Raw genomic sequence first — 26,814 nt, 5'->3', positions numbered from 1 at the left:
TGTCAGAGTGAGAGGGACTTTATTTAAAAAGAAAATGCACAGTACAAGAGTATGAAACAGCAGATCAACACCACAACTTAACTTTACCACACCCGAGAAGTGATTCTGAGAATCAATCTTCAATTTCTATAACTTAGAGAGGAAACGTCCCTTGTTCCTGAAAACGAGCAGGAACTATAAAACAAGATTTCAGATTAGCTTGATGAGAAGTTTCAAACGTCCTACAGTCATTTAAGGCTTTCTGCCAAAATCAGAAGATAATGTTTCCAAACATGTTAAAAGAGAAACATCATAAAACTAAAACACACACTCTTGATTTGTAAGCAAAAACAACTGAAGGACATGAGATGTTATTTGCTTCAGTTTAAAAACAAACCCAACACAATTATAAACTACAGACTATTTACACTGATGGGAGGTACATCTTGAATTGATGCTGCTGTTTTCAAAGTGTTTGATTTTTATAGATTTAAAATATCCAGTTTGAATTTTTGTCCCAATCAACATAACTGTGATGAAAACCGCATCCGTCCTTTTCCTCCTGCCTCATCTTGTTGAGAATTACAGCAACTGCAGTGTGGGAGAGGGGGACTCCAGTAATCACACACACAAACACAAACACACACAAACACACACACACACACACACACACACACTCACTCACTCACTCACTCATACTCACACCCACACACACACACACTCACTCACTCACACACTCACACACTCACTCACTCACACACACACACACACTCACTCACTCACTCACTCACGCACACACTCACACACACACTCACTCACTCACTCACTCACTCACTCACTCACTCACTCACTCACTCACTCACTCACACACACACTCACTCACTCACTCACTCACTCACTCACTCACTCACTCACTCACTCACTCACTCACTGAATCACTCACTCGAGAGAAACCTAAAGAAAGAAAGAAGGTAAAATGAAAATAATGAACCTTATAAATGTTTGGAGATTAATTCCACAGAGCAACATGTTTACAGACGTTTACCTGAAATATGTTTGAGTCAGTCATTTCAGTGATTACATTTTGTAAACTAAACTTTCACCTGAACTTGAAGACGTTTTAATCTTTATTTAATGAGTATGTGTCACTGTTTATTTATAGGTTATTGATTAAAGCTTCTGTGAGGAGTTTTTAGCTGGTTATGAAACAGACTAAAATTAATACTGAAGTCTCTTTATGACAAACAAGAGCAAACGGGACCATCAGAACAAAAAATATATTATTTATATAGAGTTATTTTTAGCGTCTGAAACCACTGGCAGCGTTAGGTGATTGTCGATCAGTCATAAATTTGACGGATAAATAAAGCAGGGTGAGATTTATTGGTTGAGAACACGACTCTCTCATGTACAGGACTAAAGCAGACAAGAGATGAGAGGTGTCATGTTGTCCACAGGGGGCGCCAACGTCAAAAGTTCCTCACAGGAGCTTTAAGTTTTTAATCTAACATTTCATCTGACCTGCTTATGTGAAGGTTTCTGAAGGAATTTACTGACTTCAATGATCTCGATTAACTTCACAAAAGACACTTTTTTGTTTCCGTTGAGGTCATTCATAGATTGTCTTCACAGCTAAAATGTGTCACAGAAGTTTGACAGTGAAAAACAACAGAGAGAACAAAGTTAAAGCAGCGTTTTATGTCCCATATAAAGAAACTCACAGTGCAGGGTGGTGTGTTTATGCTGTCGGCACCGGGTTCAGTTTCTCGTTGAGCTCCGAGCTGTATTCAGAAGCTGTATCACAGTTGGCTGAAATACAAAGCAAAGACATTTTACTTCTTACATACTTCAAAACATCAGAGTATCTTTTCTCCTCTCCTCTAGTCACTTATTTAACAGAAATGAAATCTTAAATTGACACGTGTATCTTGTTCTACGCACACAGCTCACTTTGTCTCCTGAACAAAAATCAAACAGAAGTTCAAACTATTATCCAAAACACAGCTTGAAAACAGTAAACGTCACTCTTTAACCTCAATAAACTAACTACCTCAGAGTGTTTATGAAAGGTAAACTGCTGGTCAGAGTTACAGAGACATTAAATTGAGGAGTGTGTTCTCACTAACAAACATAGAAGAACATGTATTTAACAAACAGACACGTGTAAAACAGACCACATGAACAATAGAAGCATATCTGATAATAATCAACGTGTGAATGATAATTTGTGATCTTATGATATCATTATGACAGAGTTTCAAATGCAGTGTTCACTGTTAGGAACACATTGTGACACACACTGTTAAAGCTTCACTTTAATAATCTGAATAAAAACTGAAACTCAACGTCTGAAGAAGAAAATCACACAAGACAAAGTTTCTGTTTGTGACTCACATTTTTTGCCTCTGCAATACTTGAATCCAACGACAGCAGCGAGGGCGAGAAGTAGAAGAACCACTGCAACAATGATACCGATGATCATGGGCGTGTAATTCACTGTTGAACAGAAATAAAAACACAGTTATAATCTGTGGAGATGAAGCAGTTCAGAGGAGAACATCTACAAACCAGAGTATCATCCTGTAAATAAACACTGTCACTTTAATGTGTTGATGTTTATTTTTATCTCTACATGTCTGTGAATAAAACCTGGATCTATGATTTTGGCCCACGTCTGTGAAACACCCTACCTGAAGATCTGAGGGCTGCACAGAGCATCAACATTTTTAAAAGGAAACTCAAGACCGACCTTTTTAGTCTCACTTTAAGCTGAGTTTTATTCTTATAACAGTTTTATTTCACCTTACTTTATTTATCTCTTATCTAGTTCAAATTTTAGTCACTTTTATTTTATTTACTTTTTTTTTAAGTATAGCTTATTATTTTCTTTAAATGGTTGAATATTTTAGTGTTTTATTATCTTAGAAATGTATTTTATTTTGGTGAGTTTAATTTCTGGTGTTGAGTTTTAACATCTTATGTTTCCTCCAGTGTTTCCTCATTAACATATCATGAAACTGTTTCCTCAGTTCATTCAGCAACTCATTTTATTTTTCATTTATTTATTTATTTTGTTCTTCTTCTTCTTATTGTTGTTGCATATATTGTGTTCTTAACCTTAGGATTGTGGGGTGGGTTTGGGGTCGGGGCTGGGGTTAGGATTAGGATCTGGGAGGTCCTTATAGTTTTATACTTATATATATGCTTTTTAAAAATGTGTCCTATTTTAAGTTGTTTTCATGTACAGCACTTTGTGTTATAATGTCCTTGTATGAAAAGCACTTTATCAATAAAGTCTGACTGATTGATTGATTTCCTTTTCTAGCTGTGTTGTTTGAGTTTAGCTGAATGCTGGTTTCTTTACCAGGTTAGTGTTTGGCACTATGAGACACTTTGACTACATGATCAAACTCCTTTTTACTGCCAGAAAACTGAGAACATAAAACTAATCATTAATGATTTACTGTCAGATATATATCCATCCGTCCAGTTATTTTAAAACGGTATTCTTGTCCTTAAAAGTAGAAAAGTCAACACAGAATCTCTAAACATTCAAAAGGTTTATTAAAAATATCACTTTAGTTTTGTTTCATTTGAAATATTTTCTGAGATGATTCAAACACTAGAATACTAAAAATGCTTCTAAAAACTATTTAAAAGGTTGTAAACAAAAGAAGAGGTCTGTATATGTATGTTTTGTATGTTTTCTTACTGATAGTTTTAATGTATTGATCAAAAAAAAGAAGGACAACAATATTCCCTGCATCAATAATCCCTTTAAACCACAACTTTGAGTTTAAATCAGGAAAAGTATTTTAAATTATTTTAAGGATTCATCACTTCTGATTCCAGTCTTACCATGGTTGGTCCTGATCACATCTTTGTCCAGTATGGTGACAAAGTCCTCCTTCACTCCAGAGAGCTGAAACACACATTCGTACTTCCCCCAGTCTCCAGATGGAAGTTTCTGCAGGTCAACACTCATCTGGAAGGATCCGTCAGGGTTGGGGACGATCTCTCCAAGTTCCACGTCCTCATGAAGCTCCTCTCCATCTTTCCTCCAGAACATCACGGCTCTGTTTGGGTAGAAACCTGAAGCGTGGCAGGTGACTGGAGAGGAGGGAGACTTCTGGAGGAAAGACACTGAGGGGAGGTCTGGAGAACAAAAAGAGAGAGGGATTAGAGTTTTATTTGTTTTTATCTTGTTTTTTACATTTAAATTCATAAATGATGATCATTTGTTAAATGAAGGTAAACAATAAAAGTATACAGTGTGTAAACAAAGCAAATCAGCCCAACAAAATTAGATTTAAAAAGAACTGATGGACAGAGAGGAAAACAGAAGAGGAGAGATGATGTGGTTGAGAAAGATGCTAAAGGAAAGAAGAGGACAGAGAGATATAAAAATAAACGATAAATTAAAGAAAGAGACTAAATGTAGGAAAAGATAGAGGGAGCAGACAGGTGAAGAGAGAGAATAAGAAAAAGAGAATTATGGGATACATTTTTGAAATATCACAGTAAAAAAATATAAACAAGTAAATGAACATTGTGATAATAAAAAAATCAGGTCATGTGATCCTACCTGTTCTCATCAGAGAGGTCTTTCCATAGTTCACATACTTCTTCAGCCAGTCAATACACTCATTGGTGCAGTAATTTTTATCACTTGCTAGCCAATCTTTGTTGTTATTCCACTTCTGTTTGCTGATGACCGCCTGTTGACTCGGAGCGATCCAAGTCATTGTCTTCATGTCATACACTAAGAAGTCTTCTCCATCATATCCAAACTGTTCAAAACCAGTGACCTCTTTAGTCTCATCATCCCACTGACAGCCGTACATCTTCTGGAAAACATGGACACCTGAGAAAGAGAGAGAGGGGGGGTGAGAGGGAGAAAAGGGAGAAAAAGAGAGGGGGAAGAGGAAAGGAGGGAGAGAAAGACGGATGAGGATACAGAGAGGGGAGAGAGAGAGGTGGGGGGAGAAAGGGGAAAAATAGAGAGGGAGAGAGAAAGAGAGAAGAGAGAGGGGGAGAGAAAGAGAAGAAGGGAGGGAGAGAGAGGGAGAGATTGAGGGAGAGATTGAGGGAGAGAGAGAGTTCAGTTAACCACACACGCGCTCCCCTGTCCTAATCTGGTCTTTCAGATTCCACTGGACCATCATGGAGACTGGGAGGCAGTCTGTGAGTCCTGATTGGTCCATCCGTCTGTCAATCATTCCACACAACCAACAGCTGTTTCCACCTGCAGATGTTTGATTGATGCTGCCTGAGAGGACCAACCAACACTGAGGACAGAGCAGTGGAGATAATCTAATCTAATCTGTGTGTCTACTGTATATTAAGAGCTGAGACTAAAGACTGTTTTCATCATCCAGTTATTTCTAAGTTTAGAGATTAACCATGAATTTATTTCAAAATGTGAAGACGAACTGAGGTGAACTATTCAAACTGCTTCATAATAACACTGAAGGTTTTTTACTTTACAGATTAAAGCAGATTATTATCAGATTAAACAAACTGGAGCGAGACATCGTTTAACATTTCTGATTAAAAACACAGAAATGATTCTTCAGTGATCAAAATCCTCGTCCACACATGTTCTGTGATCAACTCATTTTCAGCACTGTGAGTTCATTATGACAAACAAACACTGTGCTCAACTCCAATTAACCTCATGTAATCTGTATTTATGTACACATGTATATTATGGGATGGACACAGTATATCAGTGCAGTAGAGTTAATGTAATCAAACATGTTTATATCACATATTTAGAGCTCAGACTGATTATGTGTGTGGTTATAGATCATGTGATGTCTGTTTTTAAATGAACTGATACATGGTTTAATCCAGTAAATATCAATACAACTGTTCAATAAGTCCATCACAACTTCTCAAACAGCTGAGGAGAACTCTTTAAAGTGCTTCTTTAGTCTGAGTAACACTGAACACATTCATTTAAACTGTTTATTATGACACAGAAACACTGTGGTCAAGTTCATCTAATCTAATCTGTAGTCCTGTTGTTATACATCATGAACACAGTATAACATCATGTTTACTAAAATACAGGCTGAAAATATGAACAACATTTTATCAGGAGAAACTAAAACATGAACAAACCTCCAGTTTGGTTGAAGCGCTGTTTTGCAATTTCAATGTTGGCTTTGAAGCTCTGCTGGGCAAACAAAGAGATATGAGTCTCTTTCTGCCAGTACTTAGGATCACCCTCTGAGACTCTGCTCATCCAGTCCTGTTTGGGTACTTCTCTCTTTGTGTCACTGTCAAAGTAACTTATCTGAGCATCATCAACCATCCCAACAATCACAAACTCTGGGAAGTTTGGGACTCCAGAAGACGCGGTGTAGAAATACTTCAGAGAGTGAGTCCCTGTAAGGACAAAATACTTTCATCAGTTTTTATTCATCACATTTTCGATCACTGAACAAAGTTATCATCCAGCACACACAATCAAAGACTTACACACTTTCAACACAACATTATAACCTCTGTGCAGTCAGTAAATAATAACATTTAAAGATCTAAAAAACCCTCTTTATTCTAATATTCCTGATGAACGTGTTTTAGAAAATGTAGTTTTCTTTTCTGACATGAATTATCAAACAAGTCAAATATTTCAGTCGAGCAGTTTTCCACCTGACTGTCATGAAGAGATTTTTACCAACACTTATAATTCTTCATTTTTAAAATCTGAAGATAAACTCCAGTTTGGTTTCCTGTTAGTTGAGTTTTTATTTGTTGTAATGATTCATTCACAGTTTACACTCTCATTATTTTATGATTTGAAACCTCTGACCAAAGGTGGGTTGTTTTCCTCTTCTATTGCTGTTGTTGTCTTCAAGTCAAGTCGATTATTATCAAATATATATTTTTATGTTGCTGTCATTGAACTGTGTGGCATTTTTTAGCATACAAGTTATATCTTTAATAAAACAGTACAGAAATATTTTGGCCAAAGTGTATCGTACTTTTATAAAAGTGTAATTATTGAAACTTAAGAACTATTTCTCAAGCAGTACATTTTCTGTAAGTATCACTGATATGTTGGATTAAAAGTAAATTGTTTAATAAAGTCTAAAGTAACCTCACTGCCACAGACTCTTGCCAAGATGCTCCAGTCTACCCCAACTTCCTGCAGTTCACCGAGGACTTTTTCAACAAGTCCATATTGTTTGCCTTTCTACTGTCTAAGCCATGTATACTACAATACAGCAGCCATGAGTGTGTGAATGGTTGAATGCGACAACTAGTGTAAAAGTTCTTTGAGCGGTGAGAAAGACTACAAAAGTGATATTTAAGTCCATGTACCATTTTAGCTAGAGGGACCTGTGGTGCATGGAGGATAACCGCATTAGATTCATGTTAGGGGCAACGTCCATCACCCCGGAACATGAAATGTTGGGTTGGAGGGACCAATCATGCCCACTGTGTGCAGGGACACCAACATTAAGGCATATTATGTCAGGTTGTAAGGTTAGCCTGCCCCAAGGTCGGTATACATGGAGACATAACCAGGCATAGAAGAGCTTAGTGGCAGGGATTGAAAGTAGGAAGCGACAGGTGAATTCAGGATGTAATCAGGGAAAGAGTGCAGCCATTCAGTTTGTCTTTGAAGGAGAGAAATGTACGGGAGGTAGACTCTTTAAGATGCATGAGTCAGGTCACCTAAAAGGTAGTAGGGATTGGGAGATGCAGGTAGACTTGGGAGGAAAACTTGTAGTGCAACAGGAGATCGTTTCCACTAATCTGAGGCCTGACATGGTGCTCTGGTAGAGCAGTCAGTAGGGGGTTTAATATAGAGCTGACAGTGCCTTTGGAGAACTCTGTGGAGGCGGCGTATGAAAGGAAAAAGCTTACATAGTCGACAGCAAAAACAGAGCAGCCAGGTTGGAGAGTTAGGATCTGTCCAGTAAAAGTTGGATATAGAGGGTTTGAAGCACGATCAACTCTCTCACTACTGGGAGAACTGGGAGTGCGTGGAAAGAATTTGCGAACAACGGTAAAGGAAATGTCAGACGAAGCAGTTAACACTAGTCAGTGGATCTGGATAAGGAGGAGTAATATCAGTAAAGGGCCAAAACAGAATTAGGGAAATATTCATTAGGGGGGAGGTACAGCAAACAGCCTAGATCGGGGGGATGAGTTCTAGCCCATACAGGCTTCTCATCTTGGCTCTGCCTCCCCTGTCTTCTAATATCTAGCTGCTGACTCTTCTTGTTGTGTGTTGGGTGGTGGGGGCTGCAGGTCCAGGTGCTAGAGTAGGTAGTATCAGTGTTGTCACTACCTGGAGCTTGCATGTACGGAGCCTGGGTCTGTTGAACATGGCAATACTGTATGGGTTGGGTTAATAAAGTGGGGTGGTCTGTAGTGGATATGATGGGAAGTGCGAGCTGGCATGGAGGGGGGGTTGCTCTGGGATGCCAGAGTTAACTGTTTAGCCTCGTAGGTGTCGTGGGCCGAACTAAAGGAAACATCAGTGAAGGGAGGAGACCACGTGATAACCCCAGGGATGTGCTGGCTCTGCTGCCCATATGTCTTTTCTATCTCTGGCTTTGAGGGACATGAGGGGCCCCGGGATAGGCTACTAAACTTATCAGCAGAGGGCATAGTGGGGTGGGTTTCTTCACTTAGCACTCATACCATCCAGTTCTCCCCCTCTGTTGAGACTTTTAAAAGTCGTCTTAAAACTCATTTTTATTCATTAGCTTTTAAGTGCCCCTAACCACACTGGCTCAGATGCTTCACTGCACTGTTAATTGTTTTTCTAGTCATTACTGTTGTTTTCATTGTGAATTTCAATTTTAATTATATTGCTCTCTTACCACTCTTCTTTCCCTCTTTCTTCCTCTGTTTGTGTCGTTTTTAATTTTATTTTCTCTTTGTTTTCCTCATATTCTGTTGTAAAGCACTTTGGATCAACCGTGTTGTTTGTAAAGTGCTATATAAATAAAGTTGATTTGATACTTTCTTTCAGCACAAGTACCTTGTGTTTAACTAAAATAAAAAAATAATATTCAATATTTAAAGTAATGTGGATAACAACCTTGATTAATAGCACTAACATAACATCACAGTTTTTAGTAATAAACTGTCTTTAACAACCTAAAGACAGACTTTAAGTGCCCTATGTTTAGTTTTTGATTTAAAAAAAATACCACAGTTTGAACCAATTTATTCCTTTGTCTTTATTTCTCTATCACTGGTTTGAGCTCAGTAGTTATGCTGCTGTTTTTGACAGCATCTCCCTAAGATGAAATAATTAATTAAATGTTCTGAATAATGGTTTGAGTTATCTTTAAAAAAAAAGGACAAATGTATTTTGAATAATCGTTTCTTGTGACTTCTTATGCTTACTTTTGACTTCTGCGTTGACGCTGCGGTGGGTAGCTACGCCCTAGTGGCCAACACCACCGTGTCCTTTTTATTAACTTACTTGTGAGAGGAATTACACGAACACTAAGATAAATAACAAACATACAAGAACATTCGTCGACTTATATCAGTTCTACAATGTCCTAAATTCCCGAAACTGGACATCAAATAATATTAAATTAACCTTAAATTCTAGAAGTTTAGAAACACATGACGCATTTTCTCTTTTCAATAAATCGTCTTAAATTAATCTTCACTCACCTGCCGTCGTGTCATGTAGGACTAATCCCAGGACAGCCAGGATCATCAGAGTCCTCATTGTGACCTTGGTCTTCTTAAACTTTGATAGACTTTCAATGTATACTTTGTTTTTTTACAACCCAAATTATAAAACGCTTCTTCCTGCTCGAGCTCTCTGCGTGAAGCGAAGTGAGGAGAATACAGAGGCGGTGACTTCAACCTCCATCTCAGCCAATCTAAATTTAATCTGAGCATCAACGTCACTAGTAACTCAGTAAAACTGACTCACTTAGGTTATGAACGAAAGTGAAACTTAGAACAGCTTGTTTATTACATGCCAGAACCACTTTATTCTGATGTCCCATCTTTGCTGGCATGTAAAGTAGTATATTATTGTGTATCAGAGCAACTGTAATGACACCATTTCCCTCCCGGATAAGTCTTTTAGACTCTGAAGCTCCTCTCCATCTTTCCTCCAGAACATCACGGCTCTGTTTGGGTAGAAACCTGAAGCGTGGCAGGTGACTGGAGAGGAGGGAGACTTCTGGAGGAGAGACACTGAGGGGAGGTCTGGAGAACAAAAATAAATGACAGTGTATCATTATTTTTTATTACACTTTATTGTTTATTATTACAAGTCCTGTTGATGTTGACTGTTTAATTATTTGGTTAATACAAGTCTATAAACATGTATTATGTAGGTGATAAAAATGAACCTTATTAAAAAGAATTCTTAAAACTATTATAACCTTGTTTTGAAAAAAAATGAGTGGCAGCGTAGAAAAACAGATATAATATGTGGGGGGAGTTGAGATAGATTAGAAAAGAAGAGGACAGAGAGAAACTGAACTTAAAAGAAAGAGAAACATTAAGAAAGATCAGGCACAAAGAGAGAGATGTACAATGTGTTAAAGGGTCGGGGTAAGAATAGTGATGAAGAGAGAGCATGAGAAAAAGAGAAATGTGTGAAACATTTAGTTTAATGTCAGAGTATACCAAATAAATTAAGCTTATGAACAGGTCATGTGGTTCTTCTACCTGTTCTCATCAGAGAGGTCTTTCCATAGTTCACATACTTCTTCAGCCAGTCAATACACTCCTTGGTGAGGTACTGTTTATTCTGTGCTATCAAAGCTTTTGTCATTATCCCACTTCTGTTTGGTGATGACAGCCTGCTGTGTAGGAGCGATCCAAGTCATTGTCTTCATGTTGCTCTTCATCATCCCCCCTCTCCCCTTTTCTCTACCTCCCTTCCCATTCTCTCTCCCTCTCCCTCTCTCTCTCTCTCTCTCTCTCTCTCTCTCTCTCTCTCTCTCTCTCTCTCTCTCTCTCTCTCTCTCTCTCTCTCTCAGGTGTCCACATTGTCCAGCAGATGGTCGGCTGTCAGTGGGATGATGAGACTGAATAGCTCAGTGGTTACAGACAGTTTGGTTACGATGGAGAAGACTTCGTAGCCCTGGCCCTTCTTTGTTATTTCGTAAGCTAATATTAAGTAATGCATCAGTATAGTAAACTACCTTTTTGAGAGATCAGAGGTCAGATGATCAGTTAACACATTGAGACATTTCCCCACATCTTCTGGCTGACAGAAGCTCATTATGCTCACTGTTAATTTGAATCAGTTGTATAGGCTTTAAACAAGACGTAGATGCAGACACTGCATTTCAAAACCTATGTTATTTGCAATGGCCAACAAAGGGCTTCTCCACTGGTTGCATGACTGAATAAAAGCAGATATGAAAACAACCCCACCACTAATTTAATTTGTTCACTCAGAACACATTGCCTTTAATGAGTTCATGATCTGAGGCTTTATAAAGATGGTCCCATTAAAGGATGAATTACAGGGACTTGGTTATGCTTTGGGGCACAGCTACTAAGCTTATCCACCCTGTAGTTGAAATATGATATCTTAGGCTAAACAGAATAAAACAAAACATATACAGTCTGGTGTGTCAGTTAAAGTTAAGATTAACTTTAGTTAGAGTAACTTGACTTTAACACGCGTGATGCAATATTCACAGTTCAGGCTTATTTTCAAAATACTGAGGCAGAGGTAACAAGAAGGATGTCTGGGGATTCCTCCCCTGGGAAATAATGAGTATCTAACACTTAATTCCCAGCATTGTGATGAGTATTTTTGTGACTATTTGTGCTGGAAATTGAATTATTAAATTTACTATATTAGTGATTATGTTAAATAAACAAAAACAGGAATTCATCTCCCTGCATGAAACTCACACTTTAGTAAAATTGTTTCTGTTTTTTCTCACAAGTTAAATTCAAAACTTAGGAGTTCATTAAAAGTCAAACAGTAAAATGAACTGATTAAACACTTTAATGAACAAAGACGTTCTTTGGTTTTAAACTTAATGCACAAACCTTGCATGAAAACTTAATATGTAAAATAAAAGTAAGTAACCAATAGGGCACTTTATTACATTTTGTTCTCTAAAAAGGCATTCAGACATCAACTTTTTAACATTAAATTCACTGGAAGGCACTTTATTTTTTTCCTGTCTACATTTTATCTACAGGCATACAGAGGACACTTTTTAAGATTGTATCTGCTGTAAAGCATACATGTACATGAGGCACTATTTCAGGGCATCTTGATGGCCCCTTTATGTATTTAGCTAAGGGCATCCAGAGGGCAGTGTTTCACATTTCATCCACTGAGGGGCTTCCAGAGGGCAAATATTTCCTTTCAATTCACTACAATCGCCCTTCATCTATTTGTATCTATTTGTTTATGCATTTATGAATAAACAAATAGAAACATGTGCAAGTATCTCAACTCAACTCAACTTTATTTATATAGCACCTTTCATACATAAAAACATGTAGCCAAAAGTGCTTCACAGAGTAACAGACAGTAAGAAAACAACAGCAATGGTAAAATTATAGAACGCATGATTTAAAAAAAAGAATTCAGAAAATCAACACAGTAAAATTAATAAAATAAGTAAGAGTGGAAATAAAAGTTAAAAATAAGGTAGAGTTAACAAGATCAGATGAACACAATAAATAAATAAGATAAATAAATACATGTTAAAACAATGCTTCAGATAATAATGATAAAAATAAATAAATAAATAAATAATAATAATAATAATAATAATAATAATAATAATAATAATAATGATAATAATGCAGCCCAGGGCTGAAATAAATTACTCCAAATTAAAAGCTAGATTAAAAAGGTAAATCTTAAATTTACTTTTAAAGACACACAGAGAGCTTGCTGTTCTGATGTCCAGAGGCAGAGTTCCACAGCCTAGGGGCATAAAAACAGAAAGCTCTCTGGCCGGTGCCTGTGTGAGACACACGAGGAACATTTCAAAGGGAAACATTCGAGGACCTCAGTGATCGGGCTGGAACATAAAATGACAGGAGATCAGTAATGTATGGAGGAGCAAGGCTGTTAAGAGCTTTAAAAACAAGTAAAGGGACTTTAAAATCAATTCTAAAAGAAACAGGGAGCCAGTGCAGAGTTTTTAAAAGAAGAGTTATGTGGTCCGTTTTCTTTCTCCTCATTAAAACTCTGGCAGCAGGTTTCTGAACAAGCTGCAGCTTTCTGAGAGATTTTTTGGGTAGGCCCGTAAAAAGGGAGTTACAGTAATCAATGCGGCTTGTAATAAAAGCATGAATTAAAATTTCGGCATCTTTCTGCGTTAAAAAAGGTCTGACTTTTGCAATATTTCTAGGATGATAAAATGAAGTACTTACGACCTTGTTAAAATGAGCATTAAAATTAAAATCTGGATCAAGCATGCATGCAGTGATCGCAATGAATGAAGTGTAGTCTTCAGCTTAATTCTCTGATGTGTGTTTGAGTCTATATACTATACTAGAATACAGTTTTTCAGGGACATTATATACCTCACTACACCACCTGCCCGCTTAACCACCATGGGGTCCAGAGCCTTGAGACGGTCTGCCCCACGCCTCTGGAACTCCCTCCCACCAGACATCCGTAACATCGACTCTCTTTCCATTTTTAAATCACATCTCAAAACACACCTTTTTAAACTGTCATATTCACTCTGATTACACCTCTTCACTGCACCACATCTCATTCTGTTACTTTTGTTTGTATTTATTAATTACACTGTATCATGCCTTGTTGATTTTATCTGCCTAATTTCTATATTGTTCTTTGTTGGACTCTGCCCTGTACGGTGACCTTGAGTGCTGAGAAAGGCGCCTTTAAATAAAATGCATTATTTGTATTATTATTAAAATCTGCGGGTCTGAAAATCCCACATCTTACTCATTTTATTTTTTATCATGTCTTTGTGCCAGCACTTAACAGCAGCCTACCTGAAGACCTGAGGGCAGCACAGAGTATCAATGTTTTTACACCTACCTTTTTAGTCTGGCTTTTAAGAGTTTTATTTAAAGTAACTCTATTTACTCACTTATTTTATATTTCAGTCTTTTTATGTGTATCTTATTGAGTCTTTAATTTGAGACATATTTTAACTTATATATGGATTATTGGAGGGTGGGGTGGTCATACTGTTGTTAATGATTTTTTGTTTATGTAAAGCACTTTGTTACGTTATGTGAAAAGTGCAATACAAATAAAGTCTAATTTTACGATTACACGAAAACATAAACGCTGCAAAATGTAGATTTTGTCCTCTGAGTGTTCTGAAGAAATAAAAGCTAGAACAAAAGACAACTCAAATCTGTCACAATAATTATGCTCTACTTTCTCTACACTTCACCTAAAAGATAACTGATCAAAATACTGAAGCAACACATTAGGTGAGATTTATCAGAACATGGAGTTCATTCAGAAACTGTTTCAGCTAAGTCAGGGTTTCCTTCAATGTGGCTCAAAAAGACCCCTGTGTTATTTCTATATTTTGATATCATTACAGTGCAGATGTTACTGAGAGGTCATTCTAAGTCTCTTCTTCAAACAATGTGAGTCATCCATTTATAAAAGGAATAACTACAGATCACATAGTTTACAGTACAAAGGGCAGAAAAGACAAAATGTTGCCACAGTGTTCACACAGCTGTAGCTTTAACTGTGTCAGTGTTTATATGAATGAGAGAAATGAAGAAACACACAGACTGTCAGAGTGAGAGGGACTTTATTTAAAAAGAAAATGTACAGAACAAGAGTATGAAACAGCAGATCAACACCACAACTTAACTTTACCACACCCGAGAAGTGATTCTGAGAAAGAATCTTCAATTTCTATAACTTAGAGAGGAAACGTCCCTTGTTCCTGAAAACGAGCAGGAACTATAAAACAAGATTTCAGATTAGCTTGATGAGAAGTTTCAAACGTCCTACAGTCATTTAAGGCTTTCTGCCAAAATCAGAAGATAATGTTTCCAAACACGTTAAAAGAGAAACATCATAAAACTAAAACACACACTCTTGATTTGTAAGCAAAAACAACTGAAGGACATGAGATGTTATTTGCTTCAGTTTAAAAACAAACCCAACACAATTATAAACTACAGACTATTTACACTGATGGGAGGTACATCTTGAATTGATGCTGCTGTTTTCAAAGTGTTTGATTTTTATAGATTTAAAATATCCAGATTGAATTTTTGTCCCAATCAACATAACTGTGATGAAAACCGCATCCGTCCTTTTCCTCCTGCCTCATCTTGTTGAGAATTACAGCAACTGCAGTGTGGGAGAGGGGGACTCCAGTAATCACACACACAAACACAAACGCACACAAACACACACACACACACACACACACTCACTCACTCACTCACTCATACTCACACACACACACACACACACTCACTCACTCACACACTCACACACTCACTCACTCACACACACACACACTCACTCACTCACTCACTCACGCACACACTCACACACACACTCACTCACTCACTCACACACACTCACACTCACACACTCACTCACTCACTCACTCACTGAATCACTCACTCGAGAGAAACCTAAAGAAAGAAAGAAGGTAAAATGAAAATAATGAACCTTATAAATGTTTGGAGATTAATTCCACAGTGCAACATGTTTAAAGACGTTTACCTGAAATATGTTTGAGTCAGTCATTTCAGTGATTACATTTTGTAAACTAAACTTTCACCTGAACTTGAAGACGTTTTAATCTTTATTTAATGAATCAGTGTCACTGTTTATTTATAGGTTATCGATTAAAGCTTCTGTGAGGAGTTTTTAGCTGGTTATGAAACGGACTGAAATTAATACTGAAGTCTCTTTATGACAAACAAGAGCAAACGGGACCATCAGAACAAAAAATATATTATTTATATAGAGTTATTTTTAGCGTCTGAAACCACTGGTGGTGGTAGGTGCCAGTTGTAGTGACAAACTGCAGGCTGCTGAAACATCCCTTACACGACTCACTCATTTACAGGACTAAAGCAGACAAGAGATGAGAGGTGTCATGTTGTCCACAGGGGGCGCCAACGTCAAAAGTTCCTCACAGGAGCTTTAAGTTTTTAATCTTACATTTCATCTGAAGGAATTTACTGACTTCAATGATCTCGATTAACTTCACAAAAGACACTTTTTTGTTTCCGTTGAGGTCGTTCATAGATTGTCTTCACAGCTAAAATGTGTCACAGAAGTTCGACAGTGAAAAACAACAGAGAGAACAAAGTTAAAGCAGCGTTTTATGTCCCATATAAAGAAACTCACAGTGCAGGGTGGTGTGTTTATGCTGTCGGCACCGGGTTCAGTTTCTCGTTGAGCTCCGAGCTGTTTTCAGAAGCTGTATCACAGTTGGCTGAAATACAAAGCAAAGACATTTTACTTCTTACATACTTCAAAACATCAGAGTATCTTTTCTCCTCTCCTCTAGTCACTTATTTAACAGAAATGAAATCTTAAATTGACACGTGTATCTTGTTCTACGCACACAGCTCACTTTGTCTCCTGAACAAAAATCAAACAGAAGTTCAAACTATTATCCAAAACACAGCTTGAAAACAGTAAACGTCACTCTTTAACCTCAATAAACTAACTACCTCAGAGTGTTTATGAAAGGTAAACTGCTGGTCAGAGTTACAGAGACATTAAATTGAGGAGTGTGTTCTCACTAACAAACATAGAAGAACATGTATTTAACAAGCAGACACGTGTAAAACAGACCACATGAACAATAGAAGCATATCTGATAATAATCAACGTGTGAATGATAATTTGTGATCTTATGATATCATTATGACAGAGTTTCAAATGCAGTTTTCACTGTTAGGAACACATTGAGACACACACTGTTAAAGCTTCACTTTAATAATCTGAATAAAAACTGAAACTCAAAGTCTGAGGAAGAAAATCACACAAGACAAAGTTTCTGTTTGTGACTCACATTTTTTGCATTTGCAAAACTTGAATCCAACAAAAGCAGCGAGAGCGAGGGCGAGAAGCAGAAGAACCACTGCAATAACGATACCGATGATCATGGTGTAATCCACTGTTGAACAGAAACAAAAACACAGTTATAATCTGTGGAGATGAAGCAGTTCAGAGGAGAACATCTACAAACCAGAGTATCATCCTGTAAATAAACACTGTCACTTTAATGTGTTGATGTTTATTTTTATCTCTACATGTCTGTGAATAAAACCTGGATCTATGATTTTGGCCCACGTCTGTGAAACACCCTACCTGAAGTTCTGAGGGCTGCACAGAGCATCAACATTTTTAAAAGGAAACTCAAGACCGACCTTTTTAGTCTCGCTTTAAGCTGAGTTTTATTCTTAAACAGTTTTATTTCACCTTACTTTATTTATCTCTTATCTAGTTCAAATTTTAGTCACTTTTATTTTATTTACTTATTTTTTAAGTATAGCTTATTATTTTCTTTTAATGGTTTAATATTTTAGTGTTTTATTATCTTAGAAATGTATTTTATTTTGGTGAGTTTAATTTCTGGTGTTGAGTTTTAACATCTTATGTTTCCTCCAGTGTTTCCTCATTAACATATCATGAAACTGTTTCCTCAGTTCATTCAGCAACTCATTTTTATTTTTCATTTATTTATTTATTTTGTTCTTCTTCTTATTATTGTTGTTGCATATATTGTGTTCTTAACCTTAGGATTGTGGGGTGGGTTTGGGGTCGGGGCTGGGGTTAGGATTAGGATCTGGGAGGTCCTTATAGTTTTATACTTATATATATGCTTTTTAAAAATGTATCCTATTTTAAGTTGTTTTTATGTACGGCACTTTGTGTTATAATGTCATTGTAAGAAAAGCACTTTATAAATAAAGTCTGACTGATTGATGGATTTCATTTTCTAGCTGTGTTGTTTGAGTTTAGCTGAATGCTGGTTTCTTTACCAGGTTAGTGTTTGGCACTATGAGACACTTTGACTACATGATCAAACTCCTTTTTACTGCCAGAAAACTGAGAACATAAAACTAATCATTAATGATTTACTGACAGATATATCCATCCGTCCAGTTATTTTAAAAACGGTATTCTTGTCCTTAAAAGTAGAAAAGTCAACACAGAATCTCTAAACATTCAAAAGGTTTATTAAAAATAGTTTAGTTAGTTAGTTTTGTTTCATTTGAAAAACTGATTGAAAGGTTGTAAAGAAAGGAGAGGTCTATATAATTGTGTTTTGTATGTTTTCTTACTGATAGTTTTAATGTATTGATCAAAAAATAGAAGGAGAACAATATTCCCTGCATCAATAATCCCTTTAAACCACAACTTTGAGTTTAAATCAGGAAAAGTATTTAAAAGATTTGAAGGATTTAAATGTCCTGCCTTCATCACTTCTGATTCCAGTCTTCCCATGGTTGGTCCTGATTGCCTTTTCATCCAGTACGGTGACAAAGTCCTCCTTCACTCCAGAGAGCTGAAACACACATTCGTACTTCCCCCAGTCTCCAGATGGAAGTTTCTGCAGGTCAACACTCATCTGGAAGGATCCGTCAGGGTTGGGGACGATCTCTCCAAGTTCCACGTCCTCATGAAGCTCCTCTCCATCTTTCCTCCAGGACATCACGGCTCTGTTTGGGTAGAAACCTGAAGCGTGGCAGGTGACTGGAGAGGAGGGAGACTTCTGGAGGAAAGACACTGAGGGGAGGTCTGGAGAACAAAAAGAGAGAGAGATTAGAGTTTTATTTGTTTTTATCCTGTTTTTTACAGTTAAATCCATAAATGATGATCATTTGTTAAATGAAGGTAAACAATAAAGGTATACAGTGTGTAAACAAAGAAAATCAGCCTTACAAAACTACATTTAAAAAGAACTGATGGACAGAGAGGAAAACAGAAGAGGAGAGATGATGTGGTTGAGAAAGATTAGAAAGGAAAGAAAAGGACAGAGAGATATAAAAATAAAAGATAAATTAAAGAAAGAGACTAAATGTAGGAAAAGATAGAGGGAGCAGACAGGTGAAGAGAGAGAATAAGAAATAGATAATTATGGGATACATTTTTTGAAATATCACAGTAAAAAAATATAAACAAGTAAATGAACACTGTCATAATAAAAAAATCAGGTCATGTGATCCTACCTGTTCTCATCAGAGAGGTCTTTCCATAGTCCACATACTTCTTCAGCCAGTCAATACACTCCTTGGTGAGGTAGTTCTTCCTATACTCTAAATCAGCTTTGTTATTATTCCACCTCTGTTTGCTGATGACCGCCTGTTGACTCGGAGCGATCCAAGTCATTGTCTTCATGTCAAACACTATGAAGTCTTCTCCATCATAACCAAACTGTCTGAAACCATTGACCTCTTTAGTCTCATCATCCCACTGACAGCCGTACATCTTCTGGAAAATATGGACACCTGAGAGAGAGAGAGAGAGAGAGAGAGAGAGAGAGAGAGAGAGAGAGAGAGAGAGAGAGAGAGAGATAGAGAGAGAGATAGAGAGAGAGAGATGGAGAGACAGGAAGGGAGGGAGAGAGGGAGGGAGGGAGGGAGGGAAAGAAAGACGGATGAGAGAAACAAAGAGGGGAGAAAGAGAGGGAGAGGAGAGACAGGAGGGGGAAAGAGAGAGGGAAAGTAAAGAGAGAGAGAGGGGGGGAGGGGGAGAGGGATATAGAGGGAGAGGGAGGGAGAGAGACAGAGAGAGAGAAACAGAGAGAGAGAGCGAGCAAGGGGAAAAAGAGGGAAACAGAGAGAGAGAGGGAAAAAGAGATAGTGAAAGTGGGAAACAGAGGGAGACAGAGAGAGAGATGGGTGACAGAAAAAGAGAAGGCAGACAGAGGGAAACAGAGAGATAATGAGAGGGGGAAGAGGGAGGGAGAAAAAGACGGATGAGAGAAACAGAGAGGGGAGAGAGAAACGTAGGGGGAGAAAGATAGAGAGATGGAATGAGAGGGAGGGGGAAAGAGAGGTAAAGACAGGGGAGAGAGAGGGAGAGAAAGAGGGGGATAAAGATGGAGAAGGAAGGAGAGAGAGAGAGGGGGGAGCAATACAGAGGGAGAGTAGAAAAGAGAGAGAGAAGTAGGGAGAGGGAGAGGGAGAGAGAGAGAGAGAGAGAGAGTGTTCAGTAAACCAGAGTGAGGTCATGGCTCAATCTTACTTTATCAGCTGATTTAACATCTTCACCTCAGAGACACGCACGCACTCACACACACACACTAACACACGCACACACTCACACACACAAACTCAAACTTCCCCTGAAGGAGAGTCTGAGTCCAGGATCAGTGTGTAGACTCCTCCTGCTCAGCCCTCAGTGTTCAGCAGTGTGTTACTACAGCTGCTCACAGTAAGACAGAGACCACCAGGACCATCATGGAGACTGGGAGGCAGTCTGTGAGTCCTGATTGGTCCATCCATCTGTCAATCATTCCACACAACCAACAGCTGTTTCCACCTGCAGATGTTTGATTGATGCTGCCTGAGAGGACCAACCAACACTGAGGACAGAGCAGTGGAGATAATCTAATCTAATCTGTGTGTCTACTGTATATTAAGAGCTGAGACTAAAGACTGTTTTCATCATCCAGTTATTTCTAAGTTTAGAGATTAACCATGAACTTATTTCAAAATGTGAAGACGGACTGAGGGGAACTTTTCAAACTGCTTCATAATAACACTGAAGGTTTTTTACTTTACAGATTAAAGCAGATTATTATCAGATTAAACAAACTGGAGCGAGACATCGTTTAACATTTCTGATTAAAAACACAGAAATGATTCTTCAGTGATCAAAATCCTCGTCCACACATGTTCTGTGATCAACTCATTTTCAGCACTGTGAGTTCATTATGACAAACAAACACTGTGCTCAACTCCAATTGATCTCATGTAATCTGTATTTATGTACACATGTATATTATGGGATGGACACAGTATATCAGTGCAGTAGAGTTAATGTAATCAAACATGTTTATATTACATATTTAGAGCTCAGACTGATTATGTGTGTGGTTATAGATCATGTGATGTCTGTTTTTAAATGAACTGATACATGGTTTAATCCAGTAAATATCAATACAACTGTTCAATAAGTCCATCACAACTTCTCAAACAGCTGAGGAGAACTCTTTAAAGTGCTTCTTTAGTCTGAGTAACACTGAACACATTCATTTAAAATGTTTATTATGACACAGAAACACTGTAGTCAAGTTCATCTAATCTAATCTGTAGTCCTGTTGTTATACATCATGAACACAGTGTTGTCAGTTCAGCAGAGTCTGGCTGTTCAACTTTTCAAACCTCTGATGTGAATGTGATATTTGTCCTGTCGTCCTGTCAGCAGCTCTATTAAAACACGCCGCTCCTCCTCTCATGTGCGGACCTGGCACAAGCAGCCTGTGTCCCGTTTACGGTCCCGCTCCTTAGTTTTAGAAACCAGGCGGTAATGTTCCTCTATCAGCCGTGTGTTGTTGAGCTGCCGTGATAAACAGGTTTTCTAAAAAGAGAGTTAACATGGACCGACTCACTGTGGGCGGTTCAGTGGAGTTATTCTGATCTGATGAAGTGGAGATTAAGGGTTAATAATCTCTGTAGGTTATTATGGGATGGACAGAAACACTGAGTCAGTGCAGTACAGCAGCAGGCAGCAGTCTGAGTGTCAGTGATGTTTCTGTTGAGTCTGTTTCAGATCAGAAAAGACTTCAGCAAACTGTTTAAACTACGGGAATAAAACACACTACTTACTGTGTGTGTGTGTGTGTGTGTGTGTGTGTGTATGGTAACAACTCTGTTTACTAAAATACAGGCTGAAAATATGAACAATATTTTATCAGGAGAAACTAAAACATGAACAAACCTCCAGTTTGGTTGAAGCGCTGCTTTGCAATTTCAATGTTGGCTTTGAACCACTGCTGGGTACCTCTGCGCTTCTCAGTCTCCCCCTGCCAGTAGTCCGCTTGGTATTCTGTGACTTTGCTTATCCAGTCCTGTTTGGGTACTGTTCTCTGGGTGTTACTGTCATAGTAATTCATCTGAACGTCATCAACCAACGAAAGGGCCACAAACTCTGGGAAGTCTGGGACTCCAGAAGACGCAGTGTAGAAAATCTTCAGAGAGTGAGTCCCTGTAAGGACAAAATACTTTCATCAGTTTTTATTCATCACTTTTCGATCACTGAACAAAGTTATCATCCAGCACACACAATCAAAGACTTACACACTTTCAACACAACATTATAACCTCTGTACAGTCAGTAAATAATAACATTTGAAGATCTAAAAAACCCTCTTTATTCTAATATTCCTGATGAACGTGTTTTAGAAAATGTAGTTTTCTTTTCTGAAATGAATTATCAAACAAGTCAAATATTTCAGTCGAGCAGTTTTCCACCTGACTGTCATGAAGAGATTTTTACCAACACTTATAATTCTTCATTTTATAAATCTGAAGATAAACTCCAGTTTAGTTTCCTGTTAGTTGAGTTTTTATTTGTGGTTATGATTCATTCACAGTTTACACTCTCATTATTTTAGGATTTGAAACCTCTGACCAAAGGTGGGTTGTTTTCCTCTTCTATTGCTGTTGTTGTCTTCAAGTCAAGTCGATTATTATCAAATATATATTTTTATGTTGCTGTCATTGAACTGTGAACATCATTTTTTAGCATACAAGTTATATCTTTAATAAAACAGTACAGAAATATTTTGGCCAAAGTGTATCGTACTTTTATAAAAGTGTAATTATTGAAACTTAAGAACTATTTTTCAAGCAGTACATTTTCTGCAAGTATTCCTGATATGTTGGATTAAAAGCAAATTGTTTAATAAAGTCTAAAGTAACCTCACTGCCAGACCCCTGCCAAGATGCTCCAGTCTACCCCAACTTCCCGCAGTTCACCGAGGACTTTTTCAACAAGTCCATATTATTTGCCTTTCTACTGTCTAAGCTATGTATACTACAATACAGCAGCCATGAGTGTGTGAATGGTTGAATGCGACAACTAGTGTAAAAGTTCTTTGAGCGGTGAGAAAGACTACAAAAGTGATATTTAAGTCCATGTACCATTTTAGCTAGAGGGACCTGTGGTGCATGGAGGATAACCGCATTAGATTCCTGTCAGGGGCAACGTCCATCACCCCAGAACACAAAATGTTGGGTTGGAGGGACCAATCATAGCCATTATGTGCAGGGACAGCAACATTAAGGCATATTATGTCAGGTTGTAAGGTTAGCCTGCCCCAAGGTCGGTATACATGGAGACATAACCAGGCATAGAAGAGCTTAGTGGCAGGGATTGAAAGTAGGAAGCGACAGGTGAATTCAGGATGTAATCAGAGAAAGAGTGCAGCCATTCAGTTTGTCCTTGAAGGAGAGAAATGTATGGGAGGTAGACTCTTTAAGATGCATGAGTCAGGTCACCTAAAAGGTAGTAGGGATTGGGAGATGCAGGTAGACTTGGGAGGAAAACTTGTAGTGCAACAGTAGATCGTTTCCACTAATCTGAGGCCTGACATGGTGCTCTGGTAGAGCAGTCAGTAGGGGGTTTAATACAGAGCTGACAGTGCCTTTGGAGAACTCTGTGGAGGCGGCGTATGAAAAGAAAAAGCTTACATAGTCGACAACAAAAACAGAGCAGCCAGGTTGGAGAGTTAGGATCTGTCCAGTAAAAGTTGGATATAGAGGGCTTGAAGCACGATCAACTCTCTCACTACTGGGAGAACTGGGAGTGCGTGGAAAGAACAACGGTAAAGGAAATGTCAGACGAAGCAGTTAACACTAGTCAGTGGATCTGGATAAGGAGGAGTAATATCAGTAAAGGGCCAAAACAGAATTAGGGAAATATTCATTAGGGGGGAGGTACAGCAAACAGCCTAGATCGGGGGGATGAGTTCTAGCCCATACAGGCTTCTCATCTTGGCTCTGCCTCCCCTGTCTTCTAATATCTAGCTGCTGACTCTTCTTGTTGTGTGTTGGGTGGTGGGGGCTGCAGGTCCAGGTGCTAGAGTAGGTAGTATCAGTGTTGTCACTACCTGGAGCTTGCATGTACGGAGCCTGGGTCTGTTGAACATGGCAATACTGTATGGGTTGGGTTAATAAAGTGGGGTGGTCTGTAGTGGATATGATGGGAAGTGCGAGCTGGCATGGAGGGGGGGTTGCTCTGGGATGCCAGAGTTAACTGTTTAGCCTCTCAGAGGTGTCGTGGGCCGAACTAAAGGAAACATCAGTGAAGGGAGGAGCCCACGTGATAACCCCAGGGATGTGCTGGCTCTGCTGCCCATATGTCTTTTCTATCTCTGGCTTTGAGGGACATGAGGGGCCCCGGGATAGGCTACTAAACTTATCAGCAGAGGGCATAGTGGGGTGGGTTTCTTCACTTAGCACTCATACCATCCAGTTCTCCCCCTCTGTTGAGACTTTTAAAAGTCGTCTTAAAACTCATTTTTATTCATTAGCTTTTAACTGCCCCTAACCACACTGGCTCAGATGCTTCACTGCACTGTTAATTGTTTTTCTAGTCATTACTGTTGTTTTCATTGTGAATTTCATTTTTAATTATATTGCTCTCTTACCACTCTTCTTTCCCTCTCTCTTCCTCTGTTTGTGTCGTTTTTAATTTTATTTTCTCTTTGTTTTCCTCATATTCTGTTGTAAAGCACTTTGGATCAACCGTGTTGTTTGTAAAGTGCTATATAAATAAAGTTGATTTGATACTTTCTTTCAGCACAAGTACCTTGTGTTTAACTAAAATATTAAAATAATATTCAATATTTAAAGTAATGTGGATAACAACCTTGATTAATAGCACTAACATAACATCACAGTTTTTAGTAATAAACTGTCTTTAACAACCTAAAGACAGACTTTAAGTGCCCTATGTATAGTTTTTGATTTAAAAAAAATACCACAGTTTGAACCAATTTATTCCTTTGTCTTTATTTCTCTATCACTGGTTTGAGCTCAGTAGTTATGCTGCTGTTTTTGACAGCATCTCCCTAAGATGAAATAATTAATGAAATGTTCTGAATAATGGTTTGAGTTATCTTTAAAAAAAAAAGGACAAATGTATTTTGAATAATCGTTTCTTGTGACTTCTTATGCTTACTTTGGACTTCTGTGTTGACGCTGCGGTGGGTAGCTACGCCCTAGTGGCCAACACCACCGTGTCCTTTTTATTAACTTACTTGTGAGAGGAATTACACGAACACTAAGATAAATAACAAACATACAAGAACATTCGTCGACTTATATCAGTTCTACAATGTCCTAAATTCCCGAAACTGGACATCAAATAATATTAAATGAACCTTAAATTCTAGAAGTTTAGAAACACATGACGCATTTTCTCTTTTCAATAAATCGTCTTAAATTAATCTTCACTCACCTGCCGTCGTGTCATGTAGGACTAATCCCAGGACAGCCAGGATCATCAGAGTCCTCATTGTGACCTTGGTCTTCTTAAACTTTGATAGACTTTCAATGTATACTTTGTTTTTTTACAACCCAAATTATAAAACGCTTCTTCCTGCTCGAGCTCTCTGCGTGAAGCGAAGTGAGGAGAATACAGAGGCGGTGACTTCAACCTCCATCTCAGCCAATCTAAATTTAATCTGAGCATCAACGTCACTAGTAACTCAGTAAAACTGACTCACTTAGGTTATGAACGAAAGTGAAACTTAGAACAGCTTGTTTATTACATGCCAGAACCACTTTATTCTGATGTCCCATCTTTGCTGGCATGTAAAGTAGTATATTATTGTGTATCAGATCAACTGTAATGACACCATTTCCCTCCCGGATAAGTCTTTTAGACTCTGAAGCTCCTCTCCATCTTTCCTCCAGAACATCACGGCTCTTTTTGGGTAGAAACCTGAAGCGTGGCAGGTGACTGGAGAGGAGGGAGACTTCTGGAGGAGAGACACTGAGGGGAGGTCTGGAGAACAAAAATAAATGACAGTGTATCATTATTTTTTATTACACTTTATTGTTTATTATTACAAGTCCTGTTGATGTTGATTGTTTAATTATTTGGTTAATACAAGTCTATAAACATGTATTATGTAGGTGATAAAAATTAACCTTATTAAAAATAATTCTTAAAACTATTAGAACCTTGTTTTGAAAAAAAACGAGTGGCAGCGTAGAAAAACAGATATAATATGTGGGGGGAGTTGAGATAGATTAGAAAAGAAGAGGACAGAGAGAAACTGAACTTAAAAGAAAGAGAAACATTAAGAAAGATCAGGCACAAAGAGAGAGATGTACAATGTGTTAAAGGGTCAGGGTAAGAATAGTGATGAAGAGAGAGTATGAGAAAAAGAGAAATGTGTGAAACAGTTAGTTTAATGTCAGAGTATAACAAATAAATGGAGCTTATGAACAGGTCATGTGGTTCTTCTACCTGTTCTCATCAGAGAGGTCTTTCCATAGTTCACATACTTCTTCAGCCAGTCAATACACTCCTTGGTGAGGTACTGTTTATTCTGTGCTATCAAAGCTTTTGTCATTATCCCACTTCTGTTTGGTGATGACAGCCTGTTGTGTAGGAGCGATCCAAGTCATTGTCTTCATGTTGCTCTTCATCATCCCCCCTCTCCCCTTTTCTCTACCTCCCTCCCTCTCCCCCTTCCCATTCTCTCTCTCTCTCTGTCTTTCTCTCTCTCTCTCTCTCTCTCTCTCTCTCTCTCTCTCTCTCTCTCTCTCTCTCTCTCTCTGTCTCTGTCTCTCTCTCTCTCTCTCAGGTGTCCACATTGTCCAGCAGATGGTCGGCTGTCAGTGGGATGATGAGACTGAATAGCTCAGTGGTTACAGACAGTTTGGTTACGATGG

The 26,814-nt window shown here is 38.1% G+C and overlaps 2 protein-coding genes across 3 annotated transcripts; both read right to left on the bottom strand.

The window, feature by feature from the left end:
* LOC117828541 (H-2 class I histocompatibility antigen, Q9 alpha chain-like) lies at positions 1 to 10,159 on the bottom strand. Of its 2 annotated transcripts, XM_034705752.1 has the most exons (7): positions 9,637 to 10,159; positions 6,106 to 6,372; positions 4,565 to 4,843; positions 3,838 to 4,134; positions 2,374 to 2,475; positions 1,701 to 1,788; positions 1 to 933 (listed from the first exon to the last, which is right to left on the bottom strand). In XM_034705752.1, the coding sequence occupies exons 1-6, from the start codon at positions 9,692 to 9,694 to the stop codon at positions 1,718 to 1,720; spliced, it is 1,074 nt and encodes a 357-aa protein (XP_034561643.1). In that variant the 5' UTR covers positions 9,695 to 10,159; the 3' UTR covers positions 1 to 933; positions 1,701 to 1,717. The 2 variants fall into 2 exon arrangements, with proteins under 2 accessions (XP_034561643.1, XP_034561644.1); XM_034705753.1 differs by lacking the exon at positions 2,374 to 2,475 and having other exon boundaries at positions 882 to 933; positions 9,637 to 9,983.
* A 4,545-nt stretch (positions 10,160 to 14,704) lies between these two features.
* LOC117828538 (major histocompatibility complex class I-related gene protein-like) lies at positions 14,705 to 26,501 on the bottom strand. Its single transcript, XM_034705749.1, has 8 exons — positions 26,387 to 26,501; positions 25,370 to 25,918; positions 21,845 to 22,111; positions 19,129 to 19,407; positions 18,374 to 18,697; positions 16,965 to 17,069; positions 16,292 to 16,379; positions 14,705 to 15,567 (listed from the first exon to the last, which is right to left on the bottom strand). Exons 2-7 carry the CDS (start codon positions 25,425 to 25,427, stop codon positions 16,309 to 16,311), a joined length of 1,104 nt encoding a protein of 367 aa, XP_034561640.1. The 5' UTR covers positions 25,428 to 25,918; positions 26,387 to 26,501; the 3' UTR covers positions 14,705 to 15,567; positions 16,292 to 16,308.
* Between the last annotated feature and the right edge of the window lie 313 nt (positions 26,502 to 26,814).

This window comes from Notolabrus celidotus, chromosome 16 (assembly GCF_009762535.1).
Source record: "Notolabrus celidotus isolate fNotCel1 chromosome 16, fNotCel1.pri, whole genome shotgun sequence".
Classification (NCBI taxonomy): domain Eukaryota; kingdom Metazoa; phylum Chordata; class Actinopteri; order Labriformes; family Labridae; genus Notolabrus; species Notolabrus celidotus.
This window is presented reverse-complemented; position numbering and strand designations above follow the sequence as displayed.

Excerpts from the sequence above, each read along its gene's own strand:
- LOC117828541 (XM_034705752.1), bottom strand. The coding sequence starts at position 9,694 with ATGAGGACTCTGATGATCCTGGCTGTCCTGGGATTAGTCCTACATGAC. Across the intron at positions 4,844-6,105 it reads GCGCTTCAACCAAACTGGAG|GTGTCCATGTTTTCCAGAAG; the intron begins GTTTGTTCATGT and ends TCTCTTTCTCAG. Across the intron at positions 1,789-2,373 it reads GTATTGCAGAGGCAAAAAAT|CCAACTGTGATACAGCTTCT; the intron begins GTGAGTCACAAA and ends TTTGTATTTCAG.
- LOC117828538 (XM_034705749.1), bottom strand. The coding sequence starts at position 25,427 with ATGAGGACTCTGATGATCCTGGCTGTCCTGGGATTAGTCCTACATGAC. Across the intron at positions 18,698-19,128 it reads GACCTCTCTGATGAGAACAG|ACCTCCCCTCAGTGTCTTTC; the intron begins GTAGGATCACAT and ends TTTGTTCTCCAG. Across the intron at positions 16,380-16,964 it reads GTTTTGCAAATGCAAAAAAT|CCAACTGTGATACAGCTTCT; the intron begins GTGAGTCACAAA and ends TTTGTATTTCAG.